General features: G+C 36.5%; 1 protein-coding gene across 7 annotated transcripts in view; it reads left to right on the plus strand.

Moving 5' to 3' along the window:
- Positions 1 to 23,917, plus strand: part of LOC121873283 (tyrosine-protein kinase Src64B-like) — a 49,521-nt gene that overhangs the window by 11,519 nt on the left and 14,085 nt on the right. For 2 of the 7 annotated variants that reach the window (XM_042376738.1, XM_042376748.1), the window contains exons 3-13: positions 2,155 to 2,196; positions 3,686 to 3,811; positions 17,286 to 17,412; positions 18,014 to 18,112; positions 18,457 to 18,583; positions 19,130 to 19,256; positions 19,545 to 19,709; positions 19,848 to 20,107; positions 20,848 to 21,001; positions 21,301 to 21,432; positions 22,729 to 23,013. In XM_042376738.1, the coding sequence (XP_042232672.1) occupies positions 3,694 to 3,811; positions 17,286 to 17,412; positions 18,014 to 18,112; positions 18,457 to 18,583; positions 19,130 to 19,256; positions 19,545 to 19,709; positions 19,848 to 20,107; positions 20,848 to 21,001; positions 21,301 to 21,432; positions 22,729 to 22,934 (1,515 nt within the window). In that variant the 5' untranslated portion in view covers positions 2,155 to 2,196; positions 3,686 to 3,693 and the 3' untranslated portion in view covers positions 22,935 to 23,013. Of the gene's footprint in view, positions 1 to 2,154; positions 2,197 to 3,685; positions 3,812 to 4,026; positions 4,160 to 10,094; positions 10,161 to 15,703; positions 15,746 to 17,285; positions 17,413 to 18,013; positions 18,113 to 18,456; positions 18,584 to 19,129; positions 19,257 to 19,544; positions 19,710 to 19,847; positions 20,108 to 20,847; positions 21,002 to 21,300; positions 21,433 to 22,728; positions 23,014 to 23,917 lie in introns of those variants that run through there. The other 5 variants (XM_042376757.1, XM_042376766.1, XM_042376775.1 and 2 more) reach the window with 5 other exon arrangements.

The following is a 23,917-nucleotide window of genomic DNA, read 5'->3' on the forward strand; positions in this document are numbered from 1 at the left end:
TCCTCCTCCCCAGTTTTTCCCTCCTTTCCCCGCCCCTTCCCCCCTTCTCCCCTTTCCCTCCCCTTCTCCTCTCCCCAAAACCCTTTAGCTTCTGAGGATGATGTAGTTACCTTTTTGTTGTGCTTTTGTCCATTATACGAGTGTGGCTGGTCAGGTAGGAGACAGACCTCCCTCCCTCCTTCATTACGGCAACAGCTCCTGCAATAAAGTAAAGGGTATATTTTTTCCCATTGGTTTTGGGCGGATAGTAGACGGTAGAAATGTGGTTTAAGGCGGAAAATAGACGAAAACGCGTATTACCAGCACCGTTGTGCTATTTATCAACATTTAATTAAAAGTATAAAGGAAGTGACGTCAGCGGGATAAACAAAGTCACGTCATTTAGAGAAACAGTGACGTCAGTTGAAAAACAAGTGACTATCGGTAGAGTGAAAATTATAATTATAATAATAATAATAATAATAATAATAATAGCAATAATAATTTTATGTACTATTATTATCTTACGAATCTAGGATATTTTAATAATAACTGATTATTGTAATAATATTCAAAAGAAAAGCTAAAGGGTGAAGGGGATACTCAACTGATTCTATAAGTTAGAGAAAACGGCGGAATTGGAGCTTAAGTAAATGGAGAGGTAAGTGGGAGGGAAACGGCTAAACGTTGGACGAAAAGAGATGACACGCAACCACACGGAAACGAAAAGAGGGAGGTTGTGGGGCTGTAGTGAGGAGGAGGAAGAGGAAGAAGAGGAGGAGGAGGAGGAGAAGAGGAGGACTCTTTAAACGTTGGCCAGAGTATTGATCGACGAAATTAACCAGATAAGAGGCCATATATCGAACCGCCGAGTATTATTATTATTATTTTCTGATGGTGACGGTGTGTGTGTGTGTGATAGTGAGGTATGGTGTAATGGTGATGGTGGTGTGGCAGGATGAGAGTGTGTGTGGTGTGTGGGGGGCCGGACTCACTACAGCAGGCCAAGCAAGCCTCGAAACTTTCACACACAGGCGCATGTCCACACGCACGCACGCACATCCACACGCACATCCATACATCTTCAAGTACCGGCTGCCTACACACACACACACACACACACACACACACACACACACACACTCATGGATGTGAAGGGATGGGGGGGTGTAGGAGCAGTTCGTGTGACAGGTTCTCAGCAGTGACTCAGAGATGGTTCCTTTCACCTTTCACTTTTATATTATCTCACACACACACACACACACACACACACACACACACACACACACACACACACACACACACACACACACACACACACACACACACACACACACACACACACACACACACACACACACACACACACACACTTACTCTTTCCCCAAAATGGTCTACTGTTTGTCTGTCCTCCGTGTCTGTCAATGTGTGTACGTCTGTCTGTATGTACGTCTGCCTATGTGTGTGTGTCTGCCTTTATGTGTGTCTACTTATACTTAGTGCGTCAGTATAGCCATCCATACACTATATAGGAATGTATGTCTTTACACCAGGGTTCATGGATTCGCAGCCATAAGTCATTTGTTTTGTCACTTTGGGTCATCAGTCATGTTTTGTTTCACCTCTCTCTCTCTCTCTCTCTCTCCATATCATCATCACCTCGTTTTACTCCTCATACTACTTCCTTCCTTCTCTTCCCACCAGCCAACTTTTTTCCATACTACATGTTTCTTCCCATTATCTCCTTCACATATAACTTTCTTTACATGTTTTATTCTCTCTCCCCATCCTTGTACACCTGTCCTTACTCTCCTCTTCACCCACACCTTGCTTGCTCTCTCTCTCCCTCTCCCTGCCTTGCTGTTAATTCTTTCAGAGGTTCCATCTGCCTGGCACAGTACTGTACCTTTCGTCACATCTTGCCTACATACTTTCCTTCCTCATCTCCATCTTCCACACTTTCATCCTCCTTTCCTCTTCCTCCTCCTCCTGTCTCCATTACACTTAAGTTAATTTTTAGCCATAAAACCCATTATTAGATATGATGTTATACTGTATGATAAAGAAAGTACAGTACAGTACAGTTTATAATGTACAGTACAGGATACTGTTAATATGTATTTCATGTTCCAGGTGCATGAACATATTTGAGGATGGGTCAGAACTTGTGCTAAGGGCAACAGCCCCAAAACCACCCTGGACAGTTCGTCGACATAGGTAAGTTAAGAACTAAACTTTTATAATAAGTGAATAACTCTTTATTTTGAATTGATGAGCATCAGAGGTGAAGGTATGGAATGTAATCATCAAAATGATGCAGCTGACGGCAGTTGTGAAGACTGTGCTCACCTGGATCTCGCGATTTCATATCAGCATGGCTTGAAGTTTAAGAATGGAATATTAAAAGAAATGTGGGCAATTTTAAATTCGCCATTACAGTATCGTAACTAAAGTAACATGACAAATAAGATAATGTATAAAGTATTTAAAACTCAAAATAATTCTAAATATTATTCTGTAAATTTTCAGTATCTCATAACCCACACAGTATTGTATTGTAATCATCACAGATCAGTTTGGTATTAGCATTTGTGTTACAAAGAAAAAACTGTGAATTCCATGTACTGTACTGTACTGTACATACAGTGTTAACCACCATCAGCAGTCTGACCCATCAGTCTTCCATTTGGTGTTTCTGTACATAAACGTAAATTGTTTTGTCCTCGTCTTAGAAACTTGTTTACAATGTACTATAATAAAATGATACGGTAGGTTATGGGCAGTGGAAAACTCTGAAGTCACAGGACATAACAAGAAAACAAAGCCATTATTAGCAGATGTAATGGAAAGACAATACTGTACTGTATGTTAAAATGACTGATAATTCTCAGTGAACAGATGCCTTATGTCATGGAGGTAGACTTTTAACTGAGCTCAGGCATTCAGATGGGAAAATAATAAGGAAATTCTTGAAAGCAAGAACAGTAACTACAAATGAACGTGATGAAACTTTAAGCTGAGGAATGAGTTGTGAGCTATACAGTACAGTACAGTACAGTACTGTACTGTACTGTACTGTACTGTAAAGGTTAAGCTGGAAGACCTGGAAGAAAGTGAACACAGTTAGTGGCATTTACTGTTGGTAAAAACAACAACATAAAAAGTTGCTTCTGTGTAATGGATATTGGTTTAAGAATCTTCTAATAGATAAAATTGCAGTATTGTACTGTACTGTATATTACTTGAGGAGTGTTACTAATGGGGCCCATAGTACAGTAGGTTGAAAACAACAAGTTCGCACACTGTCTTTCCTTGAAGTTTTAACAAGTCTAATATCGCGTAATCCATGAGATGTACTGTACATGATTCTGCATTTTTCTCTCTCTAGTAATGCGTATTGTAATATATATTTGATATGTACAGCTGTGTCATGCAACACTGAATAATAAAATGCAGTGAAAATTCACAGGAACAAATACTGATTTACTATTTGCCAGTTACAGTTATGCCAGACTTATGTTGCCAGCAGTAAACAATACACCTTTAAGAAAATACAGTTGGAAAACATTTAGCATTTATTAATACTGTACATATATCATCCAAGGTTTGTTGAAAGAATAATGTGTTTAGAAACTGTGGAAAGATTCGCTGTAAATAAATCAATGCACATACTGTACTGTATTTAACAGACATTGTCCCTTCTCAGAGTCGGCAATGTCCAACCTAAATCATCGTTCAGCGATATCAACCCATCACCAAGGCAATGGAAATTTTGCCCTAAGTCCCAGAGGTCATCAAAGCGGGCCCAATGAATATTCCTACCATGTTGAAGGTTATTTGACTCTTGTTAGCTCATGCTTCAACAAAAGCTGTAACTGCTTCTGCTCTTCAATATCTTTCACTCAGCAGGTATTCCTGATAAAGGCTCAGGGCTTGACTTTGAAATTGATGCATTTGCAAGCAAGCAGAACATACATCCCTCTTCAAGCTAAGGTGCTTCTCTGCTTCCTATTATGCAGAACCTCTTAATATGTTCTGAGTAAGCGGATGGCAACACCTCCATGACACCTCCCCACGGTGGTGGAGGAAACCCACGGTATTACCCAGACCCGTCGAGAGGCAGACCTGCTTATAACTTAACAACATGGAGTTGATGTTATCCGCTCTAATTCAGGACAAGGTGGGTCATTACAGTCACACGTTGGCTGAAAGAAAAGTACAGTACTGTATTTAGTGTCAACACTAAGTAATATTAGTACAGAGAGCAGTATTTATGCCCCGTGACACTGACAGTTTACCTCAGCGATCATAGGGCTGCGAGATAGTGGTCAGTGCATCTACGCTTTACCACTTAAGAGTAACCACATGTATTAAAGTATTGAAAAATGCATATCTCGTGATTGAGAGGGCCTTAATTTTTCATTATAATGTTGTATTATTTTATACATTTTGTTGACAAATTATCTGCACAGAATTTTCTTGCTTTTTTATTTTAGAATACAAGGTAGGAATATTTTATTCATTTACACCATCACCAAATATTTTGCTTTCTCTTACATTTTTCCACATAAAATGCGATACACAGTAGAGATCTGCTTGAATATCAAAATCATTATAGTACTAGATCATTTTAGTGTGGAAAAACTTATTTAAATACTATATATATGTAGACAAGTTTAATTGTTCAAAAGGTGAGTAGAACTGAGGGTGTTTTGGGAGCTTTGGATTTTTTTTTTCACCAAGATGGAACTCCAGGGGAACAACTTAACTCATAATTTATAGTTAAGGATTTCATGGCCGGGAAAAATTTGCCCACGGGGAGATGTTCCCCGCGGCCTGTTGTTGTGTTAGACGAGGCTGTAGTGCAACTCATTTTTGTGTATACATTTATCTTTTATATATTTTTGTCTTAAAAGAAGGAAGTAATATCCCTGTGACATAAATCAAGGTGAAGATATTTCTCTATACTATGATGATAAGGAGTTAATAAGGGTGCTAGTGCAGTATGTGGAACTGTTGTAGACACCTGGAGCTTTAATTGAGAACGCAGGTAAAGGTGTGTAGGTTGTAGGGGACGTGTGGGGGAAAAGATGAGCAGGACCTCATTGTAAGACATAGTTAGCCATTGTTTCGGCGATGATAGAGAGAGAGGGAGAGCAAGGCTGTTGTTTATTCTGGGCAGGAAATCTTTTAACTTGCTGCTGTTGTTTTTGGGTTGGATATGAATTTTGCAATCATTAGATGTAAAATTGGTAGATACAGCATAAAGTATATCAGGTTGTAGATAATTTTGCCAGTTTGGGGAATGTATACTCTGGGGAAAAAGATTTTTATTTGGGGTTAAATTTTGACAATACTATACAAACAAAAATACTAAGAAGGGTTTTGTTGGAATGATGTAGGATAGTGGCTAGTGAGGAGTGAAGAGCTATTGTTTCTCTATAGAATGTGGAAGGAAGTAAGGCATAGTACTGTAGAATAATATTGACATAATTATAAAAAAAGAAAGACATTTAGCAGTTAGAGGTTAGAGGGCCAACATAGAGGTGTGGGAGGAAGAGTGTGTTAGTGAGATAATTGATACAATGTTGTTCCTGTGCCGTGGTCGGGGTGTAAGGGAGACCGTGCATGAGCTTCCAAAATGGTAGTATTGTACACAGGTAACTCACATATTGAGTGGTAAGCTTTGATATATTAAAGACCAGAAATGGCTCTTTGACCCTTTTTGTTTTTCGAATTTTGAATGAAAAAAAAAATCCTTTGTGACTTTGTGATGTATAGAGCATTGTAGTGTTGATTTATTATTATTATTATTTGTTATTTTATTTTTGTTTTTTATTATTTTTATTCTTTATTTACCTGTGATAAGTTGACTGATTTTCTGCATTGTGGATATTGGACAACTTATTCTGAGAAGTACATAAGGTTCTTGAAGAGGGTTTGAATGTAACAGTCATCCTAACTGTGGTAAAATGTCTGTTTAAGTGAAGAATGCCAATTAATAGGGACAATTATTATCACGATGTTAAAAAAACAAAATACAACGCAGTATGTAATCATGGATTACTGACGGACGGTAACTGTTAGGTAATATACCGGTATATAGAAATGTGTCAAATAAATTTAAAGCCTTAGTGACACGGAAAGAACAATATCTCAGACAAAAATGCATTATGAACGTTTAAAAGATCTAGTGAGTAACACAGTATGTATATTACGTTAAAGGAAAGGAAGGTTAGAAGCGTCTTGGGGCAGCTCATATATAACCTTATGTGGAAACATTTAAAAAAAGATAATTAAATAATGAATATAATATGAAAGGACATGAACACGTGCAGATGACGCAGAAGTAATAAATGCTTTCCTGGGTTGATTATATTCAGTACAGTATACAGAATAATGAAAAAGCCTTTACCCCACAAAATAAATCATAAAGTGACATTACTGTAAAACAAATTCTTAGACTTTATTTATTATATTTTATCTAAACACAACTGCCATAGATTGAACAGGTAGTTTAAGATCTGGAAGAGTTACTGTATGGTATATTGAAATTGGTTCTTTTAAAATTGAGAATATGGTAATAAATAAAACATATTTCTCTTATTTATGTAGATTTATATTGAAATGGTGTTGTATTAAAATTGAGAATAAACTGAAAAATAAAACTAATCATTGTCTTGTTTATGTTATTAACCGAATGACATAGAAAATATTTGGTATTACCTGTTAGCTGTTGTTTTAAGAGATGATAACCTGTTGATGTGACATTAAAGTAACACGGCAGAGGCAGTGTTTATATTGATGAGTTATATTGTAGGTTATGGCAGTAATGTGTTGTTAGGCAGTATGTTATGTGCTCTTTACTGTCCCAACTCCCTCCCTCCATCCCTACCCACCCAGTCACATTTTTATTGTATCCCTAGAATTTTACTTGTATTTCTAACAGTGGTGCTTACGTCTTCATCCTTTATAGTAAACTGAACTAGAGTGTTAATGAGATATGTATTGCTGTATTTATTTATTTATTTATAGTTCTAGAACCTAGCTTCCCTCTCATACAATGTACAGTATTGGTAACTTTCTCTACACTGTCTGTATGTGGGTAATATGCTTGTAAAGTTACCCTTGTAATCTGCCCTTATGGCTGATGTATCTTTCTTGTGTGAAATGTAGTCCCTTAATTTATTTTATCTGGAGACAAGTTTCCCTGGTGTGTTTCTGTTGAAGAGGACATTGTACAGTACAGCATTAGTTATGTTTCTTGTTTGTAGTTTACTCTTAAGTGTTGACCCTACAGTACAGTATATATCTTGGGTGTAGATGAGTCTTACCCTTTGGCAGACTGTCAAGACTTCTCAGGTAAAGTTAATTACACTTGTACCCCATAAAGAACATGTAACACCAATGACTTGAGGCAGAACTGTACCAGGTGTGTGATGGTTGACATACATAGACTTAGGCCCTTGAGTATGATTGATGATTTAGTACCTCTGAGTATGATGATTTAATCCTCTTGAGTATGATGACTCCTTGAGTATAATGCCTTTAAGATACATTCAAGGGGTTATGTCATCGCGGTGAAGGGGTTATGTTACTGTACTCAAGGGGTTGTCTTTATACTCAAGGAGTTAAACTACATTTGGAAGATGAATTGGAGTAAAAAAAGTGGATGGAAAGACAACCTGGTGTGCAATACAACACAGAAATTTAAAAGATAAAAAATAAATAAAAAAAAAACTTATAGAAGAGAAGTTTACTATTCAAATTTTAGTCAAGAATCTCCAAGACATTTCTCACACAGCATTATAAGTGACAAAACTAATTCATATTAAATTCATAAATCAGATTGACAAAATAGTATTAAAACAATGCAGTATCCATGGTCATTGATATTCTCATTACGTGTGAAACAGGAAGGATCAGCGGACATTGAAATTGCATTGTTTAGATGTGCTGTACCAGGTAATTCTTTTCCCCCCAATGTGCGTTTGATAATTAGATTTATAGACAAAGTGAATAATGATTTGATTCAGGATTGCTGTAAAGGATTATGAGAAGGACAGATGTTAAAAAAGCAATAATGATGTTGGAACGGAATGAACTTTAACATTTTGTGTGAATGAATTTATATTATTTTTCATTCCCTGATTGTTGAATTAAAGCTGAAATTAGTGGGTTTCAGGTATTGCATTGAATGAATAATATGTAGGAATCTAAACTTTCATAAAATATGTTTGTGTAGCAGGAATGAGTCTGGTTCCTCTGTCAACTTACTGTATTAGAGACAAAAATTAAATAAAATAATTCAAAAATAATCACAAGGAAGAACACTCTACGCTCACTGACTGACCAGTGATGGGGTATCGACAGGAGAGTCGCCATAACGTCATCAACACTAGAGAAGAAAAACATAATGGCGGTCTAAAGGTTCTGCTTCGGCAACAACTGTCACCGTCCTCAGTGGAGTTACGGACAAGGAATAAACTTTTCATCTCCCATTGTGGGTTTCTTCTCTTAGACTGGGGGTACAGTGAGGTATATTGCCACTTCAAACACTCAGCTGGCAGTCCCACAACATTTTTTCTGGCAAGCTGTTAGAATATTTTTAGTGCTCAACATGGCAAAAAGTATGTTTTATTGGGCAGGCACAACTTAGATAATTATTGTCTAATTTGTTAATGAAATTTTATCATGACAAAACAAGTAGAACCAAAGTAAATTGACGACTTGGTTGTACTGTGTTTGTACATTGTCAAAAGTGTCATTATTTGGTGGATAGGTTCAGTGTACAGTATTTTGTAGGATCAGAAAATAAGTCTTAAGTCATCCTGTTTAAACAAGTTCCTGAAACCATCTTTAAAGGTTATTCAGGAAGCTTGTGTGATGAGGGTTAAGTGAGCCTTAAGAGGAAGAGAGTTTACCTGGTATATTGCAGTCTTGTTAATAATACTACAAGGCTTTGTCTCTAGTCAGTCTTACCTGTCCAACCCTGTACTGTATTTCACTGTTTAGTTTGTTGTATGCAGCCCTTTGTGATGTTATACTGTACTGTACAACTTTGACTTAAGTGTAGAAGTTTTGCTATACTCTTGTGTATAAAATTTGTCAAGAGTCATGTGTATAATCCTGCATCAGTCACACTCTTGATCAGTCACCGTCAATTATCCTCATGTCAGATTCTTAAAATTCATATGTTAATTTTCTTACTCTTGTCTAGTGATAAAACAATGCATATAGTTTTGGTTGTCTCAGTGTAATATTGATGTCATTTTGGATGTAAGTTTATAGCTGTAGCCTAAATGACTTAATTGGGTATGTGTTCACGTCTCTAGTAGTGGGGATAAATTAGCTTATAAGCCGTGAACCATCTGGTCACAGAATCACAGACACCACATTAATCTAACTTTCCATATGGATAGTTTATTCCTAATGGAGAGTGATGCATGTGGAGCCTTCATCCACATCACTGCTGCTCTTGTTGGACTGTGAGGTCTGACTGCATTAATGCTCTGAACCTTCTTTCAAATTTGCCAACAGTCAAAGTGTGTGTCTTCCATGGTTTCCTCTTCCTTGCCACATGGCTGAACTGACATATGCATGTACTGGCACTACAACAAAGATGTATGTTGAATGGAGTTGTTAGAGCATGCGGGAAGAAAGTTAAGGTTTTCACGGGTGGTGATGCTCGGAGGTCCTCAGTAGAAGCTGTAAGCTCCCTATATGTCATCCAGGAGAATCATGAATGGGTGTTTGATGTACATTTGTGGATGAAAACAAAATAACAGCAAATGTGAAATAAGATAGTCATTCAACAAGTGTGTAATGCTTACTGGGTAAATATTGACATAATTTCTTGATAGCTTAGATGAGTGTATCAAATGTACTGTGCAAAATCTGTGTTTAGATTGCTGTTGCAGGTTCAGGGTCTTTTGTTTGTAATAAGTCATTGAAACACGAAGAGGTCTCTTCTCGTCCATCCTTTAACGGAAGAACTCGGGAAGGTGTGGTGCCTCGTTTCCACATTTTTACACGAGAACTCTTAAGAAATTTGGGTATAAATAGCGGAAGAGAAGTTGGTGGCAGACTATGATGATAACCGGTTCCATCCTCAGGGTTACCAGCACATGGTTGGGTGCAGCAGCAACATGGTAGTCACATGCGGATGCGGAAGGAGTCTGGTAAGTGGTTAGGGAGGTTGATTTTGGCTGTTTGTTTATAATATTGAAAGTTTAAAGTGCAGTATACAGTCAGTGTTCCCTTCTTTCTTCTTTGTTCATAGATTTACTTAAAGTTCCCTTCCAAGAGAAATTATCCCCTTGTTCTTTATACATTATCAGGGTGCTGTTTGTCCTCTGAGTCATCTCATACAGTATATTAATTCCAAAACTAATATACAAATAAATGAAACATAGTTATTGTTCAACTCAAGATAATTGGAATTGTCCATGAAATCAAAATTTTAATTAAAACAGTTCTGACAGATTTGTTTAAATGTACTTAACTGTTGGTAGGGTGAAGTGACCTAGCTGCGGAAATCTTTTTATAATGATAAATGACTTACAAAGTGCATCACATAACTTATATACAGTATTTATATATTACTGTATATTACAGTAATTGTAACGAATAAAAAAAACTTTTGAGAGCCAAATAAATTACTGTAGTCTAATACCTGTACAAGATGATTATACAGTACTGTACTGTAATTAAGAAGTGAATAATCATTTGTTATCTTCTACTGTACTTTACTTAATGTGAACCTTTACCACACCAAGTTGTGATGGTTGGTTGGTTGTCATTCAGCCGAGACAAATTTGATAAGGACCAATTTTATACTATACTGTATGTAGTTATTATGAAAAAAAAATTATGGTCTCTAGTTATTTTAATTCTATACATTGAACTGCAGTCGTCAAATTAACTTTTATGGTGGACTGAAGCACAAGGGGTTAATTTTCTTCCATTATTTTTTACCCTAAATCTTGTTTTTGTGTGTTTGTTTGTGTATGTGTACCTCTGTGTGTGATTGTATGTGAGTGTGTCTTAGTGTGTATGTGTTCTGTATATTATTTGGTGTGTACAGTACTGTATATTTTGTGTAATTTTTAGTGTTTGTGTGTGTGTTGTTTGCATTTGTTGTGTGTGCGCGTGTGTGTGTGTGTGTGTGTGTGTGTGTGTGTGTGTGTGTGTGTGTGTGTGTGTGTGTGTGTGTGTGTGTGTGTGTGTGCGCAGTATTGGGTCAGTATAGTATAGAGTGTTATGATGGAACAGATGTGTTTTGTTGCTGTTGATTAGATATACAACACCAAACTGTTTAGAAAAGAGAGAACAGGCAGATAGTGTAGTGGTTGGTGGAGGATGGTGATGCTCTCCTGGCCCATGGTCGACCCAGGGCACACTGAGCTGGGTCCCATGACAGTTTGGGTTAAATATTGGGTGCAGAAAAACTTGTCTCATGTGACCCTACACCAAATTGACTTGCATCTAGCCAACCTGGGACCCTTCCTTATGTGGGGGAGGTGTTATGTGTTACAGTGATGGGCCCTTCTTATGTTTACACGAGGAAATGACTTACTTGGTGTAGATGGAGATGGTTTGCATACAGTAATTCAGTGATAAAGAGTACAATACAGTATACTGTATTTACATCATTGGGGATTTATGGTAGGACAGTAATGTAGATCCTTCACATCATTTATAGATATTATTAAAAGTCAGGTTTGTAAAAAGTGCTTAAGGATGAAGTGTATTGATGTAGTTGTGGAGGACTGAGTGAATAGTAATTACTTAAGGATGGAATAAGGTACAGTATGGGTCTGTAATGTCATACAGTATCAGGCTGGGAATTTATATTGATTTTGTCTTGAGCAGTGGGATGACCAGGTGGTTGAGGTAGTCTAAATTGACTTGTGTTTGCATGCAAGTAATAAGATTATTGCATGGAAGCATCTGCAAGTGTACAAGATGTTCAGATATTGCTAAAAAGGATTTGAAAGACTTTACAAAAGCTTACAGCTGATTGTAATACTGTACAGAACTAATAAAGCCAAGATGACATAAATATATACAGTACAGTACAGGTATGCCATGAGTTTTATATCCTCCAACTTAAAGATTGGAAGTTATAACAGTGATGCTCTTTTGTCTGTCAATCTGTCTTTTATTGATATGATTTTCATCCAACGCTCTTCATAGACTTGGTTGATTGATATCAGGTCTGGTATGGAGTGTAATATGTTTGCTTAGGGCTGTTGGTTGTGTTGCAAGTTAGTCCAAGTTGGTGGTAGAATTGTAGCTGTTTTTGGGAGAGGGATGAGATATTTCCAGAGGATCTTGTTGAGTGCAGTTTGAGGTTCTTTTAATGATTTGAGGAAATATGTACTGTATGTGTGGAGAGAGAGAATGTGTGGGATGTGAGAGAGAGGGAGAGATAATGTGTGAGTGGGAGGATGAGATAGAGAATGTGTGTGGGGGAGGGTGTGAGACAGAGAGAGACCGTGTGTGTGTGTGTGTGTGTGAGAGGGGATGAGAGAGAGAGAGAGAGAGGTCAATATGCATGAAGGTTCTGGGTTATTGGGACAACACTAGGAATGCATCTTGATATAAATTACAAGGCATAATGAATGTTACTAAATTACCCGGACGAGTGACTGTGACGAATACCATGAACTTTAAATCACAACTTGACATTAAGAATAAAATAATTCCTTTGTTTTATAGACATATTAGTTTATTCAGTTTCTCTTTCTCTAGTTTCGTCTTCTCTATATCTCATCTTTATTTATCAGTTTTATATATTTTTTCTTCTCAGTCTTACATCCAAGTCAGTACATGATAGTGTTTCTTAGTTAATGGAAAAGTATTGAATTTTGTGTTATTTAGTTATTGTTATTATTTATTGTGATTTATAAGTCATGGTAGAGATCAAAAGGTTAGTTTCTTCATATGATAAAGTGTTTGTTAATTATATCTGTTATAGGAAGTTAGGTTCAGGGTATTGTTGTGAGGAATGATTTTAGTTTTAGTCGATGACGTGAACAGATGTCTCGTGCTGCATGACCTCAGTTCTGAACTACTGTGTGTATTGTATAGTGGTGAGAAAGTTATGAGTAACGACGTGATTCTTGAGACGTAATAATGGCAGTGAATTACAGTATGTATTATGAGGTAGTGATTTTACAGTTCAGTGCTGACCCTGTATTGAGGGGGTAATTATTATTGGTTGAAAAATGGCATGAAACTGTGTGTGTATGTTTGTATGCATGTGTGTGTGTTTGTGTGAGCTTGTGCTTGTGCATGATTACCTGCATGTGTGAGATAGATTTATGTTGTCTATATTGTATGAACCTAAAAATGTGTCGTGCCAACTTTGAATCCCTGAACTGAATCCAAAAGTATTCACAAATTCATGTGGATCGGGGAGATGCAGTGTAGTATACAGTAACTCCCCTACACTACTGAATTTTTGTATGGAGATGGACACTATATAGATGGTCTAACACACACACACACACACACGTCCTAAAACTAGTCACATTCCATCTCTAAATCCTCTGTACACGACCCTTTAAACCAGTTCAATAAATCAACCAGTCCAATGCATGGCCTTTTTCCTGTACTGTACTATAAGCTGGGCGACACACACATAAATATCCCTTGGGTATTTCAAGTTAATGCTGTACGTCAAAATTGTGCTGGTAAACTCCAAACTGTTGCTGTGGTTTTATTTTGTACCATATTGTACTGAAAGTGGATAACATATGGTACTAATCTCTCGCCTTTAGTGGGAGTTTCAGCACCCATGAACCGTCCCACTCAGAAATGGAAGGCAAGTGAAAGACGTAAAGATGATACTGTATACTGTAAAGAGAAATAACTTGCTATAAAGGTTACTCCATTGGAAGGATAAATACAATGATAAGAACAATTTAGGTTTGTCTATGATGATGCATTAAGGATATTGAATACTGTAGCCGAGATTTCAGTTGTTTTATTTATTACCGGTAATTCTTATAACTCCACCACCAATGACAGGGATCATTAAATGGCTGACTTTACCATCCCTCTGTGTGTCCGTTCTTCCTCCCAAATATCTATCCAGTTAAAGATTTTGGTCCAGCGAGTCTTGTTCAAATATTTTCTATCTCTTAATAATGATATGTAGTACAGTACCTCATCCTGCCTCCTACATATATAAATGATGTGATACTGGCCAAGTGTATATATCTGCACGAGGTGATTTAACAATGTACAGTTACCGTAGTTGTCAGTCATTATTATTTATTTAAGGTCTTTATGTTTCAGTATATGTTAAGAGTCATTAGATATGGAACTGATATTTTATTCTGTAGTTTGCGTTGAAAATAAGAAATTAATGGAAATTTTGCTCTACGACATATTAACAAATCCTAATGAAGAGAAGAACCAGCAGGAAAGAGATGAATACGGTAGATATTTACCCTCAAGTTTATAACACCAGGTTTCCAATAATCAGTAAACTAGAAGCTACAGGAACCTTTAAGAATGGATTTGGTATCATCACAACACCTATATGACCTTGCTGCTGCACAAGTATCATCTTCAAAGCTTATTCTCACACAACATGTTCTCATTAATGGACGGTAAGGCTAAGTTACCTGCGCTGAACGGCAATAGAACCCAGTAATTGATCACAACTATTCTACTTATCGGGAAGAAGAGGAAAATTAGCTCACAGACCAAAGTAAAAGTTTGTGTTGTCCAGTAATTTGATACAATGCAGTATTATCATATTATTGTACAGGAATAAGTATTTTATATCAGAACTGGCTACATGCAGATAACAACATAAGACAGTGTAAAGAAATTTAAAGTTATTACATACACAAGAGTCTCATAAGAGTTACAGAAGTCTTAAGAATACAAGTACTACCGGTAATTGGGGGCGAGTATACTGAGGACGAGGATTTAATGGGGACAGTTATGGGTTAAGAGTTGACACGATATTATCTTGAGAGGTAGGTGTGTGTGTGTGTGTGTGAGGAAGGAGGGTGTTTATAGTGTGTCTGTATGTGTCCTCAACTGACCTCTGCACATGAACCAAAATTTAAAAGATTTCTTACACACACACACACACACACACACTACACTACACTACACTACACTACACTACACTACACTACACTACACTACACACCACACAGACACACCACACCACATAGACACACCACACCACACCACACAGACACACCACACCACACAGACACACCACACCACACAGACACACCACACAGACACACCACACCACACCACACAGACACACCACACCACACCACACCACAGGCTCCCCAAACAGTATCATGCTAGCTAAGAACTGGTCCATAAAATTAAACAGAAAGAAAAAAAATAACTAAAGTACTTCTCATGATGACGTTGTTCAAGGTCACTGCTAGTTATATGTCCGTATGTTGCTCATCGCTCTTGTGTGATGTACCAGTAACGGAGCCAACAATATCTTCAACATAGGTGTACTACTGTATGTCTTTGTTTAAAAAAATAAACAAAAATGTTATGTGATATATATTGTAGTTTTGTATGCATGAAATAAATATCCCCTCGTTATTTTTTTTTACTACATTATTAAAGATAGATTGATAGTTCTCTACCTTATTTGATTTATACTACATTCTTTTGTACCGATTTTTTTTTGTTTTTTTTTGTTTGGTGTTGGTGAATGGTACAGTTAGGTGTTCTCATCGCTGGACCCCCAGATCCAACACACCAGGTATGTTGGGGGTGACTCACTGTGCCTTGGCTGTAGAGAGCTCTGCCTGCTTTTGCTATGCTTCTTTCTTTATCATTATTTTTGTTGTTATTACTTTTTCTATCGTTTTTTTTTTCACTTTCACTTGATATTGGAGCTAAAAGAACACAGTTACTGTACGTACTATACTGTTGAAGTGTTTTACTATCACTAAGGTAATACAGTAGTTATGTGTGCCATTAGATAACTAATCCTATATAATATTCACAGTTAATTGGAGATTTACCCTAGTACAGTATTTAAACAATGATGTGTCTTTAAAATGGCTTTAACATCCCTACTTATGTCAAAACCCACAAGTATTTCTTTTGTGCACGGGTAAATGTGGAATTTTTCACCAAGGAGGATCGGTAAGGTAATAGTACTTGTGTTGTTTATTAATCAAGTAATGTATTATGGAGTGTGATTTGTTGTTAGTACTGTATTAACCAAAAACACACATATCTTCTCTCAGTTTTACATGTACTGTATGCTTTAGTTTGCTACACCAAGGTCAAATAATATTGCCCTCACTTACAAAACCAGTTGAATACATTTTGTATCAGTGCATCTTTTACTCAGTGGAATATAATAGTACAGTAGCTTTAAATACAGTCAAGGAAAACTCACCGAGAGCATGATGCCTCACTAACACGGGTGACTCATTCACACGACATGTGGTGACTCATGGTATCAGTGATATCTCCATTAGCTGGAACAATTGGTGCAGAGTACTTCCGGGTAATGAGACAACTCTTTTAAAGCCGGATAAAAATCCCTCTTCTCCGGAATTTTCCAGGTAACGGAAAAATGTTCTCAGAATTTTCTGGAAAATGTGCCCCTCGGAAAATCGTTTCCAAAGTCGTAATTTTTTGGAAAATTAAGGCTTTGGGAACGATTTTAGGAGAAAATTTCAGTTTCGGCGATCGGGGAGTTCCGGGTTTGAGGGATTTTGGCTAACGGAGTTACCTGTATTACTGTATTTTATGTTTTACTGTAGTTAGTTTAATGGCACAAATGAAGTGTGTACAGTACTATACACTAAGGTGACATCGACCGTTGGTGCATCATGTTCTTGCAGTTTTTTTTATTTATCCATTTATTTTTTGTTTTTGTTTGGTCAGAAGATTTAATGATTTTCATACATTTCTGGAGAAGACTTCGGTACAGTACTGAATATCTTCTCATAAGTTATGTATGTAAAAACTTTGAATACCAGTTGTCTTGGTCATTTGTGTCTGCAGAAAGGGTTTGTGGTTTTAATAGCTTTTAGATTTTGTTGAAATTCTTTTTATTTTAGTTTCAGCTCAATAAAGTTCTCATTTATAATTTTCTTTCAATAACTTCCAAAGTCTTCAGTTCATAAAATAATAAATCTTCATGTACTGTATATGCTTTTGATATAGTTTATAATATTAATGTTATTGGCCATGAGTTATGAAGAAGGGATAATTATATATATTTATTAATTATCTCTGTTAAGGTAACCTGTAATTAACTCACGACTTAAATATTCCCACAGAACCAGTCACACCGTCAACGCCTTCTCGTGGAGGTCGCATTGTGGTGGCCATGTATTCATTCCAGGGTCGCAGTAGTGGTGAACTTAGCTTTGATAAAGGCGATAAAATGGAAATTATCAATGATGCGTAAGTTTAGGGGAACTGATGTCTCCTCACCCGTAATTTTTTTGGATGTTTCTGTTTTTAGAATAAGTTGAATATTTATATTTTTGGTCATAATGAAAGTTGGAGGAGTTACCATTGCTCTTTAACCTTGTGTGTATGGGGGTCCACTCTCCCCTGGATAAAATCATCGGGCTCTAACTAAGTCAAATATTAAAAGTGGCGCCATCATCATCATCATCATAGCATCATTTATTCATCAAATTTGTATGGCTATTTTTCACCCGTTGAAAGATAAAGTGAAAAGGCACTACGAGATGTGGTGATTGACCTTAAGAAAAGATTATTGAACTCATACAGATAATAAAGCAGACTGTAGTGCATTAATGAAAGAAAGTAAAGGGAATAAAAATATGTTCACAACATCTCGGAGAAAGATGTGAGTTGACATTTTAAGAGAGGGAAGAGATGACGGTAGACATTTTAAGAAGGAAAGGGTTGAAGGTAGACATTTTAAGAAGGAAAGGATTGAAATACTACAGGTAAAGAGGTTAGTGGGAGAAGATGGTGAGGCAACAGTAAGTTGTATATTGTTAAGTTATTACAGTTGAGCTTTTGTTTACAGTGATGCAGACTGGTGGTTGGCGCGGCACATGACCAGATGTACTGAAGGCTACATACCTAAGAACTACGTAGCGTCGGCTTCCTCTCTTGAATGCCAAGAGTAAGTATTAAATTTACATGCATCAGAAAGCTATATGAATGCCTCTCCTAACTCGCTCATTCACACAGTGATTGAGACAGTGCTGATGAAACTTATGATTATTTGTTGATTTATTTTTTATTCTGTTAAGGTAATTATGAATACAGTATTAATATTGTGGTCAATTTTAACCCATGAGATAATGTTTTCTTCCATAAACATCATCAGGGAAATGTCAATTGGTTATAATCTCAGACTTAGGATTTTCTCAGTTTCACATTTTGTGAGAATCATAAAAGCTAAAAGTGTACAGTGTTTATAGAATTATAAAGGATGTGACTTAATATTTAACCTTTGTTTTCTAGCTGGTACTTTAGCAAGATAGCAAGGAAGGAGGCAGAGAAATTATTAATGACACAAGGAAATTTAAGGGGAACCTTCCTTATTCGCATGTCCGAACAGTCTAGTCATGGGTATTCCCTCAGTATAAGGGTCAGTATCACTGTTGGCATGTACAGTACTGTATTAGATATACTGTAAGTGTAATAAAGGAGTTATAAGTAACTTAAGACAAACATGATACCCATCCTTAAGGATATTACTTTCAAGATTCAGTATATTGTATTTGACTAATACAGTATTTAAGGATTATAACTGATATAGAGAGAGTTTATATATTTTCATATCAAGCCTTATTAGTGATATAGGATGACAGCAAGAGACTTTAACCTTTTTTTTCTGATTTAGAATAGTTAATGAATATATTTTGTAGTTATGTCTCATTGTCTTAGGCACTTAGCTGTGTCTTTTAGACACAAGTTCACTTTTTGATAATAAAATTTATCTGCATTTATAGAGAAGGAATGTCAGAGTTATTCAGTTAATTACAAGTGCTCACACGTTTATTAATTTTGGATGCAAACTGGCAGTTTTCACCAGAGTGAGATTGTAAAGCCTAAAGTTGTCTCTCCAGCACAAACTTTCACTTCCAGTTCCTTGTGTATGATGTATAGATTAACCAGATCCTCTTTTGACCAGGACTGGGATCAAAACAAAGGTGAACATGTGAAGCACTACCGAATCAAGGTCACAGACACAGGGGGGTACTTTATCACATCATCTCAAGCCTTCCGGACGCTCAATGACTTAGTTGATGCTTACAAAAGTGAGTGTTGGACACCTGTTTTATGTCATCTTGGGCAAATTAGTCCAAAGTCAGACTCTTATACTTGGTCACTTTGTTTCATATCCGTGATTCATGAAGGGTATATTTTACTGTAAAGTCAGGAGTTACAGATGTTGGTGATTTTGAGCAGTGCTTCTCTGCTACACATTTATGTATGCCATTACTGTTTATGATATTACCTGTATATGGAGGTAAATAAAGGGTAATGATATGTTTTAAGAATAACAATGATTATGGTAAACTGATTTTACATTGTCCACCGTACAGAGAACAACTATGGGTTAGCGTGTCTCCTGCAGTACCCGTGTCCTCGTCCACAGCCCCAGAAATGGGACTTGTCACGAGAGACAAAAGATCAGTGGGAGATTGACCGCTCAGTCCTGTCTATGGATAAAAAGTTGGGACACGGTTCTTTTGGTGAAGTTTGGTATGGTGAGTATTTTATGGTGGCCTTTACTAGTGATGCCACAGTTCATTACATAGTGTTTATTGGTTAGTTGTTGCTTGAGAGAATAATACCGAGACCTGACACTAAGGAAATAAGTTTATAATAACTGTTATCATTAACAGGAATGTGGAATAACTCAACAGAAGTAGCCATCAAGACACTTAAACAAGGAGCAATGAGTCCCTCTGCCTTCCTTGAAGAAGCAAGAATCATGAAAAAATTACGGCATCGTAATATACTTGTTCTTTACGCTGTCTGTACTAAGGAGGAACCCATCCTGATTGTCACTGAGTACATGTGTAATGGTGCGCTATTAGACTTACTCAGGAATGAAGGCGAACGCACCTTAAAACTCAATGACCTTATATATGTGGCCACACAGGTATGTATTTTTCAATAAGCTGCTACAGCATTATTATTACAGTGTAAGAACAGTGATGTATACAGTACTTGTAAATAATTTTAGAGAGAGTGTAACAAACACTTCCATTGGAACACAACTGAACTAATAAGGCTGTAGGAGCCTCATTAAGGCTTATTTTCAACCTCTTTTAAATAGTTTGTGCAAAAAATTGGTTCAACGATGAGAGAAAGAACATTACTTCTTAAACAAAAGAAAAAATATGAGCTTTAAAAAATATAAGTAGGAAAGTTATACAATAAAATCACTTACTGTACTTATAATATATTCAGAATTCATTGTCTCTTGGACTCTGTTAATAAATTAAACTTTTATTATTTATAAAAGCAGTTCCTTGTTTGCCTTTATTTAGACATGAAAAATATATTAATCAGGAAGTCATATTGAGGAAGGAATTTTTCTCTCAGTACATTGATTTTATTACTGTACTGAAGTGTTTGTTATTACCTAGTTGTGTTATATTTGTCTCATTGTTTGTCAATAATGGCAAGTACCTATAGACAGAACAGAGAGAAAGGATGCACTCTATCTTACTACACACACACACACACACACACACACACACACACACACACACACACACACATTCACCTGTTCATAGCCAGCAGTTTTTCCAAAGACATTATCACAGTCACTTTGAGAGAGATCTTTAATATTTATTTGTTTTTACAGTCAGAGCTCAACAAATCTTACTTTTACAGGTTGCAGCAGGAATGGCATATCTTGAAAGCCTACAGTTACTACATCGAGATTTAGCTGCTCGTAATGTATTAGTCGGTGATTCTTTGCTATGTAAAGTAGCTGACTTTGGCCTTGCAAGAATAGTGGAGGGAGAAGACTACTGTCCGAGCACCTGTGAGTTGATCCTTTGGTTTTCATTTGCTTATATTGATTCTTAATACAGTACAGTAGTTTGCTCTCAATATTAAGAGCATTTTAAATTATAATTTACATTGAATTGTTTAGTGATCAAGTTGACTAAAGTGCTGAGAATGTGTAATAATTTAGATTATTTTGTAGTTCACATTGTTGACTGTAGGAAATGTTTATATTGGGTTGTGTTGATAACTGTAATAGATTTATTCTTTAAATTATTATTATTATTATTATTATTATTATTATTATTATTATTATTATTATTATTATTATTGCAGGTAACAAATTCCCCGTCAAGTGGACTGCCCCTGAGGCCATGTTATACAACCGCTTCACCATCAAGTCTGACGTGTGGTCATTTGGGGTGCTGCTGATGGAGGTGATCACGTTTGGTGCTAACCCATATCCAGGTAGGTGATATTACTGACCATATCTGTTGGCTTACTACATGATAAGATGCTACTATTTTATATTCTAAGGTGAATCAGTTTACTTTAAAATAAGTGCTTCAAACTGGAGTAATTATATCTGCTGGTGCATTTGAAATCACAAAAGGGGATATTGCAGTAGTAGCAGTAATTATTATGTACACTGTAAATATATGTAAATGCATGCTGAACGGAAAGTCAATATTAATTTAACACGAGAAATATGATATAACATTGGACAACACTCTGGGTGCAGAATTGTAAATTTTGTTTTATTGTAACTAATTGGACTGTTGAGTTATCTTACCGGGAAACTAATTTGTGGATAGTTAAGATGTGATGCACACGGTGTTGAACCGAAAAAATCAAAATAATAAAATAGTTTGTTCCTCATTCCTGGATGACATTGTGGATTACAAGAGTTATTGCAATACCCCCCATGGTGTATCAAAATGCTTAGCCATTGTTACAGCTACATACAGCAAAATAGCTAGCACATATTTTGGAATCATTTTATTGTTGTAATGGATGACAAGAGAGTACAGGCTTTGTGAGGAAGGAAGGGTACCAAAGATGGCAGAGTGTGTCTACAGTTTCACCAATTAAGTTGATAAGAATGTAGAAATTAAAGAGGAATAAGTCTGTTAAGTATACCGAGGGAAGTTTGGATTCTAGGTGCAAAGGGAAGGAGCAGAATGTCATGCCTGAGAGCAATATGTGAGGAGGACAGGATGCATAGAACAAGAAGCTCAGATAGAAGAAGTGGAAGTGAAAGAAAATGCTGAGCAAAGAGTGGATTAAGGTTTTTTGCTGTGGTATGAACATATTGAGTGAATGGTAGATGATAGATTAATAAAAATAGTGTAATTTAGTGGGAGAGAAGACCAAGAGAGAGCTGAAAGGAGAGGGTGAAGGTTACACTAGAAACAGAAGTGTACATGCATGACTGGAGAACATTGTTTCTTTTGTTTATGGAGGAAATGATAAGCTGCTGATAGGTAATGCCGGGTTGTGTGAAGTGAGAGGGGAGTAAACCAGGTAGTTATTCAAGGCCTTGTTGTAGAAGGGGAGAACTGTACCATAACAGGAAGAGTTACTGACAGGAGAGAGAGAGAGAGAGCGAGAGAGTTGATTATGACCTAAATAATATAATATACAGGTGTTTTGCTTTTCTTTCATTCAAAAGCAGTTATTCTCTAATGCAATTTATATATCTTATTTACGTGTGCTTTTTGCTTGCTTTTGCATTATCGCTTGCAATGCGTTCTTGCCTTTTAGGGATGAACAACCGAGAAGTGATAGAACGAGTGCAAGCGGGTTACCGGATGGCCAAACCTCCCCGATGTCCAGATGAATTATACAAAGCCATGCTCCACTGCTGGGACAAGGATCCTGATCATCGGCCCACCTTTGACTTCTTGCATCACTTCTTCGATGACTACCAGGTCTCCTCCGAAATACCCTATCGCGACATCCACGACTAATAACAACATGACCCCTGCCTGACCTCCACCCTCTAATTCAGACCCTCCCAGGCCAGGACAACCTGGGTAAAAAACAGTAGTAAGTTTTTGTAATTGGTCGCCCAGATTATGTTGCTGGGTAAGGTTCGTAAAGTGAACCTTAAAAAGTAAACTTAACTTTAATATGGTGGAGGGTAGCGGTAACTAGGGATACATTTATTCACAGCAAAAGCATCTCCCAATATTTGATAGTCGTGTGATGAGGATGAGTCTCCTTGTCATATTGGTATCAGATTACTGGCTGAGCTTAAATGTGATTTGTTCTCTTAAAAGTTGCTTAGAATTCACTTAAATGCTTCAATAAATTATAATAAATCCTAATGAAGTGATTTTAAGCCATCTTATTGGTGCTTGTTTATAATCACATGTTACGTATGAAGCCTAAGCGGAGATATAGTACCACACAGACACATAGTTGACCCATACACACCCCGGAATTAGTATTAATCTCACCACACACACACATTCCCTTTCCTGCACCTTACCATATCCCATATTTGCACCTTTTTTGCAGTTATCATCTTTCTTGCTCATTTTGTATAGTATCTCTGTAAGACTGATTTTCTCAGCATTTAGAAGAAAATTGGTCTTCTTTGATAATGATGTTTTAGTGTATCAGAATTTGTTAATTATATTAAAGAAAAGTATTATGATTATTATATTTCTTAAATGTTTTTATATAATGACATTGGCAAAAATTTAACAGTATCAGTACATATTTTGAATGTAATTTTTATTCACTTTGCTGGCAAAGGTAAATTTTAAATTTATTTAATTCACACTGCTTTTAATTGGCTTTTTTGAAATTTTACTGACTAATAATTTTTTTATTAATAATGTACCTGTACACCAAATGTCATGTCATTATTATTTGAGTTTCAGTATGTTGAAGAAGCTTACTAGTCAAAGATGCAGGGTGATACAATATACTCGTAATGGCCAGT

The sequence above is a fragment of the Homarus americanus genome, unplaced genomic scaffold (assembly GCF_018991925.1).
Source record: "Homarus americanus isolate GMGI-L3 unplaced genomic scaffold, GMGI_Hamer_2.0 scaffold55640, whole genome shotgun sequence".
Taxonomy (NCBI): Eukaryota; Metazoa; Arthropoda; class Malacostraca; order Decapoda; family Nephropidae; genus Homarus; species Homarus americanus.